Raw genomic sequence first — 13,681 nt, 5'->3', positions numbered from 1 at the left:
ATCTCCAAGTAAGTACACAATATGAGATGACTATTCATCACGACAGTATTCAGAGTAAACTGTACTTTTAGATAGGTTATTCTAGCATCTTGTAAGAAAGCAGAACTTTTAATTTTCCAGCTGTCTACCTTTCAGTTGTGGTGCAATGTCTTCTTTAGTAGTGTAGGGGTCACAGCGAAAGCTTTCCAGTAAATCAATAGTACACTGTCCCACGATGGGCTTCCGTCCAAATGGTCTGTGGTCTATTACTTTAATAACAAGAGATGGACTGTATAACTCCTCTTTTGGCAAAAGCTAAAAATGAGAGGGTAGAGTTTGTTTATAATGTAAACAACAAAAATTAAGAACAAAGATTTCCCCCCTAAATGAGAGCTGTTACTTCATTTATTTAATATTGAGCTACTGTGTTCTATAGCTGTATGGTGAGTGAAAATCTAACCTTATATTATTGTTCAATAAAAGTCAGTAAGAATAGTTTTAATTGCCTCAAATCTTGAATTTTCTTGACTCCTGCACAGTTTCCATCCTAGCAGTAGGAAAGTAGCCACACATCTACAGGTAAATTGATGCCTTTTCAAATAAATATATATGTACTGCACTGGACTGTGCATATAAAATTATATAATTTATCAGTGACTGTACAGACATTTTTTCATGATCTTTACTAGAATTTTTAGTAAAATGCTTATGTTAAGTCAAAAAAGGATGTGCAAATTTTTCTGTTCGTTCTTGCATAACAAATCCTTGACATTTAAAAGTATGGGATAACTGATTTTGCTATAGATAGCTGGTATACAGGCTTTTTTGCAACGTACAACTTTCATGAAGAGAACGGAAGATGGAAAATTTGGTGTCTTTTTGAAGTTTTTGATCACCACAGATTCTACCATTTCACCCCCACATTCCACAATGAGACTCGGAGACATAACAGGTGCCAGTTGGTAGTTTTTCATGTTCCGCAACCCCCAAGCTAGAATCTGTAAAATAGAATCCAATATAAGCAAAAGTGGGAGAGATATCAATATGCTTAATATGATACTCAAAAAGTAGGAAAGAAGAGACAAAGTCCTTTCAATAATAAAATGTGACTGGCAAAATGTTTCAAGGTTATTGTTCTAGAAAAGGTAATGGAAAAAATGAAACTCAGTAACACTTAAAAAAAATCCCCTATATTTCTCACTATGAATTTTTTTTTTTTTCTTTAAGCAAATACACAAACATGTTATCTAGAGGATGAGATGACTGTACTTCAGTTAGTTTAAGAATAAGCCACACCTCAACAGCAGTGAGTTGAACTACTGGTCTGATTCCTTGAGGTACCATGTAAAGCTTTGGTGCTCTCTGTGATGGAAGAATTGGAAGGTTGGCACCACCCTATTAAGATACAAACATGAGTTTTAGTTTCTGTCATCTTCCTTAAATGAAATACCTTGGAAATATTAAGACAGTTCTTTACATTATGACTCACTGTGAAAGGATATATAATGTATCATATTATATATACACACAAAAACATATATATAAGAAATAAATACCTTGTCCCTCAAAATAAGTTCTGCAGCAAAAAGAATGTCTCCACTAGCTTTGCCATTATTTGTTACAGGATACCAGAGCAGTTTTGGTGTGATGTCCTCTGGAATTAACTTGACCATGGGGGAACACACACTTCTTCCAAGGAATTCATCTTTACCCTGCAACCCAAAATAACAATTGTAGCCATTAATGTTATTCTCAATTAATATAAGTAAATGAAAAAAGCAATCAGGGTAAAAAGCATTCACCTACCACTTGGTCACTGTCAAAAAGTTCAATAACAACATTAGGTGGGTTTTGGGCTACTGTTTGTGGGTCCCCGTAGATCTCAATTTCATTAAATATGAGAGTTTGGTCCCATGTAGGATTTAATGTTGAATGAATTATTTCAGTTGTTTTGCTTTGATGGAGGAAAGAAACATGAGCATACGGATCTGAAATATCATACAAAGATTAAAAGCATAGTTACAGGCAAACAAAACCCCATCAAGCCATAAGGTACACAAGCACAATTTTTATCAAATATAGTATGTTATTTTTCTTCTGTCATTACCAGTTCTATAAGCCTTTCTATACAAAACATAAGCCCACACATACACATAATTTACATTTAATAGAGCAAATTCCATAGCTTCCTTTATACAAGTCTTGATTAACAGAGTAACAAATGAAAATTATAAAACATCTTGCAAATCAGAAAAAGAACCTGAAAATTAAAATGAAACACTGGCTATACCAGTTTAAATATTAGTCTTAAATATTGTTTGTAGAAGCTTTTTCTTCATTGTCTCCATTGATATATAACTGTACAGTCTCATAAATAATACAAAGAAATAATTCTAGTTCTGACTAGTTGCCAGACAACAAATTCTCCCAGGCTATATTGCTCGGATCAAGCTTTGGTTTCAAACATGCTTATTTATAGCAACCTCTTCTTGTGTAACAGATGAATGATTAAAGTGGTCTAGGTCCAGTGTTTGGCAGGTCTTTAAATCATAAAGAGCTCTGTAGAAGGTATCTGATGATGGTCATTAACATTTCCACTACAAATTGCAATTACTAAGGACTAGAGGCTATTTTAAAGATTATCTTCAGGTCAGTTCAACAGCTTCTGACTAGGTACCTGATCAGTTTTACAAAATTTGTCTATCCAGACTAGTTTTTAGAGGAAAATAAAATGTAGATCTGCTAGTTTATGTGTGACTGCATCTGAGGTCCCTATCTTGAATTCTACATATGCAAATTAGAGGCATTTATCATTGTTTCTTCTTCCTGCTTTTAAGTGCTGCATATTGAAGACCAAATACACACAGGCAGCTATACAAACCCCTCCTCATTTCAGAAAACAGCACTAAAATATCTATAGCTCTATATCTTCTGTAACAAATTAACAAGTGCATTACACTTAATTATTAATTAAAACAAGGAGAAAAGGATGCAAATGGAGGTTGACGGAAAAGAAAATTCTAAGCTGCTCATTTTATCCTTATCTTTGGTTGAACTTATTTAAAGGAAGTGTAGTCATATTCCTACCGAATCTAATTTCAATTTGCTCTTTGACTTCTTGGTGGAATTTTAGTTCTAATTAGCGTAAATGAAATACTTGAGAACCAAAGTATTGAATTAGCCTGACTACAAAGATGCCAAATGGATACAACACTGTTGGAATATGTAAGAGCTGGAAATAACAGGGTAACAGGTACACTTGTATAAACAAACAAAAGCCATGCTTATTAGTAAGGCACAGTGTAGTTTTCTACAAGTTCATCTCAGTCATGAATTAATACAAAATACTGAACACTGAGAGGCAGCTGGTGACATAACAGCCATCCAACTTCATCCTTGCTTTTGTGCAAGCTTTCTGCAGGACAGTTTAGGAACTGTATGTAGGCTTTGGTTAGAAGGAGAAGCTAAGGCATAGGGAAGGGATTGGTCATGGGAAATTCAGACTTTATTTGAATTCTCACTCCCTCACTGAGAATTCACTGGCAGCAGCAGGTGTTGCACATTTAAAGCACTTCCATTTTGACAGCTTCTGGGGCAGTATTAACCAGATCTGGATCATATGTAATGAAGATGAGACTTTATGGTGTAGTTTCAGTAGCTGGGAGCTATGCACAGACCTTAAGGTTTTAAGATATTCTATAGCTAAATCAAGTTACTATTTCATTGCAGAAGTAGGTTTTCTGCACCATTAGCAGGATTTTTCCATACCTGAAAAGCTGTCTTTGTCTAAAGCCATGAGGTTTCTTGCCTGGTAGACATAACAGCGAAGGTGGTAAGTATATACTCCTGTATCAAAAAAAAAAAAAAAGTCAACTGCATTGTACAGGCTTCTTTTCTGTAATGAAGATACTTCGAGTTTATAAAAATTCCTTACAAATTTTAACTCAAGAACAAGCACTATAGTAACATTTCTGCTTTTATTTTCTGGTGACAAGTGTACTACTAGCAACGAGCTAGCACCTGAGAACATTTGTTCCAACACAACTTAAAGCAGAAATTTAAAAAAAAAAAAAAAAAAAGAGCTAACACTGTTTGGGCTTTTTTCACTATATGATAATCTAAAAATCCCTCTATTAAAAAATTCCTGTTTGAAATGGTGCGATAATCTAGTTCCTCTGAAAAGAATCAAGAACTGGGCATTCCTGTGCTTAATTTAAGTATTCACTACAGCAATTCCAGGGACCTGGGAGTTTGACATTTTTAGCTATTAGCTCTAGAAGATTATTCCAATTGTAACTCTGTCTCTTTTGGCTAAAATATATATATAAAAAAAAAATCACTACAGGCAAGGTGGAATAGCTTAAAGGAAGATGTAAAAGCAGCCCAAACCCAGGACAGCATGTGGCTCAATTACTACAGCTTTTCTTTAAAAGATATCAGCTCTGACACTTTTATCCCTTGGAAAAATCTGAGCCATTCATAGCTTCAGTGAGCTGAAACCTCTGAACTCTGGCAGGAAAAGGTGCCATTTTCCTACTACAGTGGTCATTATTTAAAAGAAACCACAATAATCTTCCTCAGCTTCTGAAAGACAAGATTTAAGATTTAGGCACCCATTCCAAGCAGAGAGATCAAGTGCTACTGAGTCCAAATAAAGTGTTCCAGTCAGAAATCCTCAAAAAGGATATTGAGTCTCAGGAATGGATGGGATTGGCCTCTACTCCTATTAACTAACACTGGTGGCTCCCATCTCAGTGTCCCTGCTTTTGTGAATCTCATTACAGTGATTCCAAGGCATTTAAAGCAAATCCAGGTTGGCAAAGTTACAGTTTTGTTCACTTTGCCAACTCAACTACATGGTCTTCCTGCTTCTTCTGGGTCAGGAATTTGTTTGACCCTGCATTGAGCTGGTTAAGTGAGCTAAACCAGCAAAAAATTAACTGTACATACATCTTCTCTGCTGGCTTAGCTCCCTACATTGTTATGAAGGGACCCTAATGCTAAAAATGCATCATTTAAGACAGTGCTGCAATAGTTAGCTTTAGAATTCCTGTCTCATACAGGTTTTAAAATGTCTGCATGACAGTGGACTGAAATATCAAAATGACTAACTGTAATTTGTCTTTTAGTAGCCTAAACAGGGCCCAGTCAAGGATCGGATAGTAACTATAACAGAAGGCATATAAACCTAGATGTAAAACACAAAGAATTACAATTCTGTTTGAGACCAGGGAGAAACAGGCATGATGTATATGAAAGGAATTGTTAAAGAACCTACTGTCAAAGTAGCAGGAAACAAGCGGTGTATTGGCACCAAACACCTTTGTAGCTGATTCCTTGGTTTTATCTGAACTCTTCCCTTCTCCATCATCGACACTAGTGTCTGCTCCCTGAAGTTATATATAGAAAAAAAAGTTACTGCATGTTTACTACCCTGATAGAACTAGACTATGTGTGGGAATATACAAGTTTCAGTCTCTCCTCCGGGACAAGGAGAAATTTACTTTCCTGAGTAAATGTGTTCTAAAAGATGTTTACTCGTGACCAAAGGTCATTTCTTGTTGCCATTGAAGCTGTGCAAAAATCAGATCCAGTAATTTCATCTTACTTTTCAGAATGTCTTATTTCTGGAGATATACTAGCTACCCATTAACTCTTACTGAAGGAGAGGTTGCAGGTCTTCTGTACTGTGCTGAGAACTGCAGAGAATTGCTCTAAGGTTTTTGTCCTAGCAATAGCCCAGGAAGCATAGTCAGTAAAGAAATTGAAACATAAATTTTTAAACTCTGTAGAACCAAATTAAGTGGAGGAAGAAAATGCTGACAATGAATCATGGGTCAACATTTGATGCCTGAAAGAGAAACAAACTAAGAGGTGCAAATTTTTGTCAATGCTATACCATCAGACTCAGATTCCTTATTTCAGAAAAACAAAGTAGCCTCACGTTATTTGCTCCAGTTTGTATTTTGGTCATTAGAGCTTATCTGTGAAGCTGTGTTAACCTGAAAACTTGAGAAATATTAAGTTCTGATGATCTATTTCTGATGTATGACATTCTGTTTTCTCCAGCACTTTGCTATCCTTCCTTGTGTTTGGTTGTTTGTACATGCAATCGTTAATCAGCGGCAGCTATTTCAGTGTCTGTTGTTTCTTGTGCTGATGTTAATATATCTAAATTATGTGCATGAAAAGCTTAAGCTATCTTCTCACTTACAGAAGGCTTGTGTAGTAATTTGGCCTCACATAATGTAATAATAAAAATAATTTGAAAAATAAAGTAATAAGCATGTTATGAAAGAGTCTCTACTCTGACTTCAGTGGTCCCTTTCAGACGTTAAACAATTTAAACAATATAAACTGTATTAGTTCCTCAGATATATATCAGTTTAACAATTCAGGGACTAAAATAGCTGGTATACTTAATTGTTTATTTACTGTAAATTAACAGATTGACCTTTCAAATACTTTTGTGGTACTCCATCCCTTACCAAAGCACCTTCAAGTTTAAAGATAGCTGCTGCACCATGTGTCTCTGAGGGAGCCATTTTTCGTCTCCATCGTCTTCGACGGAAAGTATCAGAACTACGTTGTTTCCAGTGAAATTTCCAGCCAATCAAGGAAGCATATTCCCATCCTTCTTGATCTTCATATGATGACATTCCCTGGAAGACATAAATCCTTGTTATCCATGGTATTGTACAAATGTAATGAAAAAAATTGGCACTTGCTCTGGCACACATTATAATCCCCTCATAAACCAAAGCTGAAAATATCAATTTACAAAAAGACAAAGAAGAGGAATATAATGAAAACATACAACGTTATTCTAGATTTTTTGTTCAGTATTAAATTTTTTCTTTATTCAGGAAATCAGTAATCTCATGCATATTTAAAAAAAAAAAAAAAAAAGAAACTCAGACTGTTACACAGTGAAGTCTCTGACTGCATCTCTCTTCTGCTTACCCTTCCTGCTGTTACTACTTGAGCAGGATCTCTCTTACGTTTCCGCACCAGTCTTCGTCGTCGATGTGTATGGTACATTTTCTCTGCAGCAACCCATGACTTTGGTTTAGAGTCTGGAGGAATAGTAATTCCATATTCCCATCCTAAAACAGAATTTATTATTTGATATATTTCCAGAAACACAAGCAAGAATCAAAGAAGAAAATCATGGGAAATAGTTAGTGTACCTTCAGAGGATCAAGCTTTAGTCACACAAGACTATTTGATATTGCAAATTCTAAATGGCCAATAGCTAGAGGGCAACTGATGACATTTTATGATGATGCTAGGTTATATAAGACAGCAAAAAGCTCAACATTAAAACATATACATTTTAAGTTCTTTTCTTTGCATTTTTGTTTTTTCAAATGTTAGGTGTATTGCTTTTCATACTTCACTGCAGGGAAAACTCATCCTTAATTTTAAATAAGAGCGGAACGTCCTGTGTCCTCTTGCAACTCCAGCAGCTTGGCTTTTAAAGGAACACCAACTATTTGAACTCTGGTCATAAAACTTTAAGAACTGGTAAACCTGTTACTGTATTTTGGCTCTACATATTATAATTCAGTTTTTAGGGATCTATGACTCAGACTTTTATTTAGATTGATCTCTTATTAAAAAATTACTGCAGACTCCTACCAGAGATTCCAGCTGAGACAGATATCAGTACTCTTTAAGATAAAATCTTTTTTTCTACTTAAATAGCTATTTATTTTGCTTATATTTAAAAGTAATAACTATTCGAGAATTTTCAGCTGTTTTATAACAACTTAAAATTCATGATAGTTTTGCAAAATTCAGGGCTTTCCAGAAACTTCTACAACCTTCCCTTTTGCTTTTATTATTCATTTTGTTTTCGAACCATCAATTCAATGTCCTATAAATACTTTGCTGTGAGAGATTGACTGCTTTTTCCTACTGCTGTAGCATCCAAATTATGGTCTTATGAGGTTGTTTATATCACAACTTTCTACGTTGGTAACGGTGTAGTTTAGTGTAAGTGACCAGCAACTCCAGGAAAAATGGTGGCCCTATGCGCTTAGGGTTTTCTAACCTGATCAGATTAGTAGTACATCTAATCTGACAAACTCTGTCTAGCAGTATCAGATTCTTCACAGAAAGACTTTGAAGTCTTTTTTGTTTCAGAATTGCCTAATAATCAGTTGCATACTGTTAAGATTTCATCCTGATCAGTCTTGTATGGCTCCCTTCTCACAGAAATTCAGTGCAGTTATTGCACTCTGGCAATGTAGGAAGCTATCACACACACTTGTGTGGGGTGTGACCAACATAAACATTCCTTTGGTTCCCAGACCTCCTGATTTACCTCTTAGCATTGCTTGGTGACTTGTGCTCTGGCTAAAGGCTCCCAGTTAAATTACCAGGTAGATCCAAACCTGGCTTTGCCACATATTTGTGGTGCAATTAGAGAGGCTTCATGTCTCAACTTAAGCTCCTGACTTCTCTAAAAAAAAGCAATTACTGCTACTCATCCACATTTTACAGGGCCAGTCCTAACCACTGGACTGCATTAACACTGGACTTGGGAAAAATGTTTTGGAAACTTGCTTCAAACAAGGATGGGTTCAATTTCTAAGCACACTGTTTATACATACAGTTTTCCCAACTGGAACTTCTCATGTTAGCAGATTGTTGTTTGTATTAGCCTTATTTTTTTTTAATTTGGCAAAGCTTTTGGCTCAAAATTGTCATCTGCTGCTGCAGTTCAGACCAATGTACAGCTTCTCAGACTATGTGATTTTCTCTCTAGTAGGCACCTATAAATGCATTTATTACATATACTGTTCAAAATACCAGTCCCTTTTGATCCAAGAAAGGCTCAATGAGAACAGTGAGTTTGATGGAACAGTGATTAAAGTGGAAATAGAGAAAGATGCAGACAGTGAACACTTTCTCAATGTCACCTTACCTGATTCATTAAGCAACTGTTATCCAAGTATTTCCTTGACATTTTTCCACAGTGCAACCACTATCACTCCCAGGATATTGCTACAATCTTGACATGCGTTCTCCTTCAGTATAGACCAACAGATAAACAGTAAATCTTACCATGCTCATCCACTGCTCGATTTAAATCGGATTTCCAAGCATCATCTTCCCACATCCATCCAAGAGGACATGTGAACTCACGTGGTGGTGGAGCTTTTTGTCCATTCTTTTATGTAGGGAAAACAACAGTTCTGTGCATTAATAGATTAAATACACTGTGTAGCAAATCGTAGAACTTCTCTTAAACCTTTACTTTTCCAGTGAAAAAATATGTCTCACCACATCTGTGTAACTCTCTTCAGCTGCTTTCCATTCCCCTCCAGGATAGCGACTCTCATTTTCATACACTTCATCAGTGAACTCAGTATGACCAGCATCAGCTTCAGTCAACAAACTGCAAGTCCAAAGCAAGTATAATACTTAACCAGAGGACATCTAGAAACAGTGCACAGCATGTGCACATGTGCTGGAATTCTGGATTGTCCATCTTTGTGAAGTTCTATTTATTAGTACAGTTTTTACAGTTACATTTCCTTACAATGTCTTCCTAAAACTGAAGCAACTCCAGTAGTAGTAAGCAATAGGAGGAACATTACTCATAAGAATGAGTGACTATCAGGAGTGTTTTAACTGCTGTGTTATTCAGGATCTGCTTTCAACACTTCCTCTTGGAAAATAAAAAAACTTATTTAAATGTAGGAAAATTCAGACTGCACATGACAGTTATATGCATGTCTAATTTTTATGTATCTACCTATGCACTAAAATTTGGCAATGTACTTTAATTTTGTTCTCCTTTATGCAGTTGACAAGGCAAGCAATCAGTTGGCTAATATTTTTCTAACTTGCAAGTAAAAGAAATAAGAGCACATTAAATCAGACAAATAGCCTTGGTTTCCACTTGCACTTAACGGATTCAGAAAGCACTAAAGTATGTTCTAAAATGCCATCTGGTGGTCAAATAAAACCATGCAGATTATTTTCCAATAAAAGCAGATGTTAGGCATAAACACACATTTTAACAGTAGGGTTTTTTTCCATTATTTGAGAAAATGTCTCCATGTCTGTTATTGCTTTTCATCATGTCAGATTATTCACTGAAGTAAAACTATTAATTGAATATGAAAATATATCCATCTATTCAGACTTATAAACTGGTATGATTTTAAAATGGATGAAATAATAGCACATATTTTTCCCAGTTTTTCTAGAACAACAGTCCTGTACCTTTTTTACCATCAGAACATGAGAATTTAAAATGGGCTGAACCTTTTCTTTTAAGAAAAAGGAAAATAATCTCTTACTCATGCTGACTTTTGTTTACAAAACAGATAATTTATGTAGTCTGGTTTTAAGTGTGGCAACACAAATATCTGAACTGACACAACTCAGGAGCTGAAAACCACTGACAAAGCAAGACTGAGCCTTCTAGAGCCAGAGGAGGATTAAAACCTTATGAATTTGGTCTGCCAGGGGAGGAATTGTCATATGGTGGCACAACCTTAGGCTCTGAAAACAACCCCTGCCTTGAGTCAGTTTGAGAAATAACCTGTGATTGTTGTTTAATGAGGCCAATGGAACTTCTCAAAATTTAGTGAAAAAACCACAAAAAACATCCACTATATGTGAAAGACCATGCAAATGCTGTAATGGTTTTGATACAACATGAACTGCAGATTTACACAGGATGTTAGGGTTAAGTTTCTGTCTATGGAAGATCTAGCTATGTAAGGGTCTTGTCTGAAACCATCACAGCAGGATGTGAGAAACTCACATAGACACAAGTGATCCTCAGGGTAGCTTTCTAGGAAAGGAAAACTATTATTATGCCTTTTTTAAAGATTGGGCACTGAGACACAGAAAATACACGTAATACACCCATCATCACATGGGGACTTCTAAACCATAAGCTGGTTCCTAGAAAATGGATGCATTCTTTCTGTTGTATGTTTTATTTCACTTTTTTTAAAAGGTAATGTTAATTTTAGTGTTATTAACTAGCTTTGACTATTGGCTGGCTTTTGCTGTCCTGGAAAGTTCAGCTTAAAATCTCTTTCTCAGCCAAGAAAACAGAGAGGAGCTTTTACGCTCCACTTTGAGATTAAATTACTTTATTCTTGCCTGCATAAAATAAAAAATTAAAAATCTAACCTTCTTTCGGGGTCAACCATCCATTCTCCTTCCCACTCCCAGCCCCTTGGGGGCAGAAAATACTCTCTTTTCAGTTTCATTTTTCCTGTGACATCGGAAAATTTGTGGCGACCAACAAGTCCTGAGGTACCCCACTTTCCAAAAAGAAGAGCCTGATTTTCATACTGTTTGAGAAGAAAATAAAAATCAGTATAGTAAAAATAATAAAAAGCTTTTAGGAGGAAAAAAAATGATGTATTTATGTAACTGTTACAATCAAAACATTCTACAATATGTTTCTACGTCTTCTTTCTCTGAAATTAAGTACTCCCCACATTACTCTGCAATGTCATCATCAATTTCTTTCTTTCATTTTCTTCTGTGCTGCCTGATAAACAATGATTCCACTGCTAAACTAAACCGTCTTCTCAATTTAATGTCTCTCTCCAACTACAGTCAAACTTCCTTCAAATTAAAGCTTTGTTAAATAAAATACGATTACATCATTCAAACAACTTTCCTCTGTTCCCTAAATGCATGATCGTCTCATTGTTTTGCATCTCAAATCTACTTCTATTTGTAATCGCTTCTTTCATAACATGTAAAACTGAATTATAATTTATCATGGAAGGTACCAGGGGTGTGATTCTGATGTCAGCCCAGTTTATATAGTATATTTCCCTTTATGCTAATGAGATTATTTGTAGTTTATGATAGTCTTGAGTCTTCTGCTCTTATTCCTGTAAAATTGTTGGACTGCTGTATCAAGAACAAAAAATGAGATATTCAATAGCCTTTTAAACAGCTCTGAACACCCATTAACTATTATAAGTGACTTACTACAGCACTACTAAATATTTAAGCATAGATGCAATGGTGAAACAAGCTTCTGTAAAAATGTCTTCATTAGCTATTGTACTGATATTGGATTATATGCACCATTAGGTGATGGAGCATATAAAAGACATCTGACGCTTACCCTTATCATTCAAAATCTCTATTATATGCAGTGAGACTATTTCAAGCTTTTTTATTTCAAATGTGTTAACTCTTACCATTGAAATGTTATCATATTATAGCCTTTTGTCAGCAAAATCTACTGGCTTTGACCAGTTTTTCTTGTAACAGTAAATTTTCTACTGCTATAAAAGAACCATTATTAAGCAAACCCATTTGTATCCAAGTATCATTTGTAGAAGTGAAGAAGCAATTAAAATGAAAGGGCTATTCACATGCCAAAACATAATGGTCTAGATCCCAATCTTAACTACACTGATAAAAATCTAAAATAGATGTTTTTGAAATCACTGGAGTTAACCAGATTTTTACCTGATTAACCAGCTCAGAATCTGGTCTGTTGAAGTTCATCTGGTAAGCAGAATGGACTTGATCACTAATTGCCTTGAACGGGTCTACTTGTTTCAGTATAATAAATAGTATTCTCCCTTTCTGCCCCGCATGCAAAAAAAAATAAAATTCGAGAGTTCCAATATCATTGAATTCCTAACACTCATGTCCAAGTTTAAAGTAAGAAAACAATGACACTTACCATTTCTGCAAAAACACTGAACATTCCTTCTGCAAAGCTATTAAACTTCTTTTCAACTGCACTGAGCCCAAGCCAAATGTTAATTCGCAACTCCACAGGCATTTTGACATCTTTTGTCTTGTCCTGTGGGTACTGGCACACGAACAAAAAAAGTTATACTTTGTTAGCTTATGCAGGTATTGCAGTTTTTTAAATATATACAATAATATAGAGATATGAGTAATAATACATGATTTATTTATTGCTTCTTGTACTGCATTTCCTTAAAAGCCGGTAATAAATAGTTCAGGAAGGAACATTCTTTAAATGGTACCTGCCCAGGGCATGTAAAAACCAAACACAGTAACAGCAGTATCATTCCTGTTCCTATATATTCTCACCCAAATTTTATCAAGCAATGAGTTTTTAATGATGAGAATAACTTAAAACTTCAGTGTTGATGTTAGTGTTTCTTGTAGGCGACTGGAAATGCAGAGGTTAGTCAGAATGGTTCACTAAATATAGAAGCAATGCATCTTAACATGCATGATAAGGGGCTTGCATAAAAACATGAAGATACAGGCTTGTCTGCATTGAAGCATTAATCAGTATAACTACTAGTACATTGACAAACTCTGTAAATTCTATTGTTCTACAGTCAGATTGCCTTTTTTCTGGTTAAGTTTATTCCAGTTAAAGACAACATAAACTTAAATGGATAAAGGAATTCCTATTCAAGAGTAAGACTCAATGCAGAGCGACATGCTAGGGAACTTCAGGGTGTAGACACACTCTGTATTACTTGCAGGAAACCATCCAAAACTTTGAATAGGTTTTTGGAACTTCTCTGACTAATCCCCCCTGAAAGTCTCCATTCACATTCAACCCCAAAACACCAACCCCAGTAACACTTTAAAAGTCCTATCACAACTCTGAGCTCTTTCTGAAAAGCCTCTGAGTTAAGGGCTGATGCTTTTTCTAACTGGCTTATGATGAACTTTACATTACAACTTCTGTGATATTTTGAAGCTA

At 35.4% G+C, this 13,681-nt stretch overlaps 1 protein-coding gene across 2 annotated transcripts in view; it reads right to left on the bottom strand.

Annotated features, from left to right (window-relative positions):
- The window catches only part of MYOF (myoferlin), a 71,468-nt gene that overhangs the window by 16,202 nt on the left and 41,585 nt on the right, over positions 1 to 13,681 (bottom strand). For both annotated transcript variants that reach the window (XM_074907461.1, XM_074907463.1), the window contains 13 exons: positions 12,671 to 12,802; positions 11,143 to 11,306; positions 9,271 to 9,385; positions 9,052 to 9,157; positions 6,943 to 7,085; positions 6,468 to 6,641; positions 5,258 to 5,369; positions 3,748 to 3,825; positions 1,786 to 1,967; positions 1,536 to 1,691; positions 1,276 to 1,374; positions 816 to 977; positions 129 to 294 (listed from right to left, as the gene is read on the bottom strand). In XM_074907461.1, the coding sequence (XP_074763562.1) occupies positions 129 to 294; positions 816 to 977; positions 1,276 to 1,374; positions 1,536 to 1,691; positions 1,786 to 1,967; positions 3,748 to 3,825; positions 5,258 to 5,369; positions 6,468 to 6,641; positions 6,943 to 7,085; positions 9,052 to 9,157; positions 9,271 to 9,385; positions 11,143 to 11,306; positions 12,671 to 12,802 (1,789 nt within the window). The remainder of the gene's footprint in view (positions 1 to 128; positions 295 to 815; positions 978 to 1,275; positions 1,375 to 1,535; positions 1,692 to 1,785; positions 1,968 to 3,747; positions 3,826 to 5,257; positions 5,370 to 6,467; positions 6,642 to 6,942; positions 7,086 to 9,051; positions 9,158 to 9,270; positions 9,386 to 11,142; positions 11,307 to 12,670; positions 12,803 to 13,681) is intronic.

This window comes from Athene noctua, chromosome 5 (assembly GCF_965140245.1).
Source record: "Athene noctua chromosome 5, bAthNoc1.hap1.1, whole genome shotgun sequence".
Classification (NCBI taxonomy): domain Eukaryota; kingdom Metazoa; phylum Chordata; class Aves; order Strigiformes; family Strigidae; genus Athene; species Athene noctua.
This window is presented reverse-complemented; position numbering and strand designations above follow the sequence as displayed.